The sequence below is a fragment of the Berghia stephanieae genome, chromosome 1 (assembly GCF_034508935.2).
Source record: "Berghia stephanieae isolate SIO BIC M18660-M18661 chromosome 1, UCSD_Bste_1.3, whole genome shotgun sequence".
Lineage (NCBI taxonomy): Eukaryota > Metazoa > Mollusca > Gastropoda > Nudibranchia > Aeolidiidae > Berghia > Berghia stephanieae.
Genome location: NC_088360.1, coordinates 35,206,309 through 35,209,368, shown reverse-complemented (window position 1 = coordinate 35,209,368; position 3,060 = coordinate 35,206,309). Strand labels below are relative to the sequence as shown.

The following is a 3,060-nucleotide window of genomic DNA, read 5'->3' as shown; positions in this document are numbered from 1 at the left end:
CTTAAGAATAATCATATAACTCCTCATTAGAAATGCCATGCCATTGTCCTAGGTTGAACATTTTTGTTTATAAAAAAACAAAACATTAACAAGATCTTGAAACAGATATTATAAATTTTGAAGAATTCTGTTACTTTTGTCTGATGATTTGAGATGGAAAAGTACATGAGACGATGTCTCCCCAATGTTAAAACATAAATTCAATCTTCTTTTCACAATTTATCTTAAGATAAACAATCATCTATGGCAAATTGAATAACACATGAGGCAAAATACTTTAATCCATGATCATAATTTTAAAATTTAAGATGTTTTGCTTCACTTGAACTAGATTAATTACAAAACAGTAGAATGTATTGATTGAATTGATAATTCTGTACAAGAAAAACAAATGATTTTAAAGCTGACAATTGAGCTACAAAGCTAATTTCTATCATAAAATGCTTGAAGTATAACTGGAACAAAATTTAACAGCGGTGTAACAAACAAACAAAAAAGATATATATATATATATATATATATATATATATATATATCTATATATATATATATATATATATATATATATATATATATATATATATATATATATATATATATATATATATATATTATATATATATATATGTGTGTGTGTGTGTGTGTGTGTGTGTGTGTGTGTGAAAAACAACAAAACAAAAACACAATTTTCTACCTCCTCACAAAAAAAAAATGTTTAAAAGAAAGACAAAAACAAAAAAAACATAATACAAAGAAAATTAAACAAACAAGAAGAATATAATCAAGTAACATTGCATGTTTTATTTTCTGAAGCACTTCAATTCTAATTCTGTTTTCTAGCTTTGGGTATTTCATATTCATGATCATGATTATTTTAGCTTGGACCCAATGGGGATTTAATCTAATAATGTTTTTCATTGCTAACTTCTTTCACTAATTTTGAATTCTTTGTAGGAATGATATTTAAAATGTCGAGCAATAGGTGACAACGATCCCTGATAAACTGTAACAATAGTTGAAAATTCTGCACTAAGAATTTCATCAAGTCAAATCCTGGTATACGTGGACATTGTGTACAAGTTATCTACGGAAATGTTGATGTCGCTTACGTCAATTTTTAAAAAAGTTGACCTTTTTCTAGGTCCCTCCCCCTTCTTCCTATATATTACTAGCAAAAAAAATAAAATATACTCCACATAAGTCCATGTTGATTAAGTCGATGCTATCATCACTCAAACTCGCAAACAAACATGAATTTTCCTTGAATGAAAAAGCTACTGGCAAGTTTTTTTTTCATTGATTAGAACACATACAAACGATTAGCTTAAACTGATTGTTTTTGCAAAGACAAAAAAAAACAAAAATTTAAAAAAAATAAAATACAAACACCTTAATAGTAGAATGGACCAAGTATTACAAAAGAAATATAACAAGAAATAGTTAACTTTTTTTCTCTCTCTTTTCATTCTTATATAAGCAGTAAGGAAAAACAAAAACAAAAACAAACAACAAAAAACCCCAAGTCTATAGTGTAGTACTATTGTTTATCATCTGCATGCAGTACACACCTACTACATGACAAGTCGTTGACTTTGAAAAGTGTACCGTACCTTAAGAGATCATTGACCTTGCATTATTTTACCCTTCTCATCCCTATAAGGCTAGTTAATCAAAGCCAAGAATATACAAAGTCATTTTTTGAGTCGATTATAGAGTCGTTTTTTTTTCTTGGGCATCGACTTATCCCAAGTTAACTGTATTGAGTGACATCATTTTGTGAAGAGACTATCAATTTGCTTTGAAATATAATACAAGAGGGGGAGGAAATTTACAAGCAGTTTTCAATTTAAAAATGCCCTACCTGAGTTGAAAATTTCAGATTTTTCATGACACTAACACCAATAGTCTTTTTCTCCACCACCTCTGTCCAAATGAAAAATACGCTGGTAATATCACAAAAGCTTAAAAGCATGGCATCTTGAAGCTAGCTTATTTCTACTAGTGAGTTAATATAATGGAAATATAATCTGTTTCATATAGTCCTTGATTCAAGTCGTTGCACTCAGTGATTCTTCCAAACTTGCACAGAATGACCATCAAATAAAATGTTCTGGGAGGGAAAGATAGAACAGTGCTCATCTCTGTGGTGGGGAACGCCATTAGAATCTACGTCATTCACTATTGTAGGGACCTGGAATACAGTAATAATAATTTTAAAATGTTGCTTTTCCTTTACACTGCCAGTTCCACAATAGTTTGGGATATGAGATTGAGAACTTGATGGTGATTTATGATTTTAAAAATATAATAAATACTAATAATAAGTAATCGATGACAACTGTGGACAGGAAATAGATCAAAAGAGATACCAAGAAGGCAATGGGAAGATTATATTCAGCAAACGCCTGTACGGACTGGCACATAAAATCTGCAAAAACTACTTCCTTCCATGGAAGAATACAGCCTCAGTAACAATATTACAAGCTAAATGATTTGCAACTATTTGAATATGTGATGAAAATATTTGCTGAAATGGTGGCCAATGATTCATGATGAGTATTTAAGTCTCTGCATACCTGCCATCCAACAATAAACTCCAGTAGTTGGAGGGAGAGGGTACGACTTGACTGGACTACATTTTGGAGACTGGAAGGAGAAAAGCAGGAGACATTTGGGAGTCCAAAAAACACAAAACCATTTAAACCATAAGACATGCTTTGAAAAATATAAATCAAACTTTTAAAACAGTTGATGATTGTTTGGTCAGATTAGTTATTCCAAGTCATAATTTAGCAGCATAAATTATTTATATCTTTGGTAAGAACTTTTATATGACTCATGGGATAAAATATGGAATAAAAATGCAGATTTCAATACGAACCTTCAGATGCTTATCCTCAATCATTCAAAGGTAAAACTTTGTTACTCACCTTTCATGTTTGAAGAGCCCAAGATTGCTGATCTTGGAGCAGACGTCCTTGTTGAGTGACGTATTAAAGAGTGGCAACCCAAAGCACAGATCAAGCAAAAGCCAGTCCTCCTCCTTCATAGAGTCTGGGG

At 30.9% G+C, this 3,060-nt stretch overlaps 1 protein-coding gene across 1 annotated transcript in view; it reads right to left on the bottom strand.

The window, feature by feature from the left end:
* Positions 1-783: 783 nt before the first annotated feature.
* Positions 784-3,060, bottom strand: part of LOC144972907 (protein FAM91A1-like) — a 32,100-nt gene continuing 29,823 nt past the window's right edge. Inside the window, exons 20-22 of the mRNA XM_078914711.1 lie at positions 2,931-3,060; positions 2,577-2,646; positions 784-2,191 (exon numbers count right to left, since the gene is read on the bottom strand). The exon at positions 2,931-3,060 is cut by the window's right edge and continues 404 nt beyond it. Of these exons, the coding sequence (XP_078770837.1) occupies positions 2,063-2,191; positions 2,577-2,646; positions 2,931-3,060 (329 nt within the window). The 3' untranslated portion in view covers positions 784-2,062. The remainder of the gene's footprint in view (positions 2,192-2,576; positions 2,647-2,930) is intronic.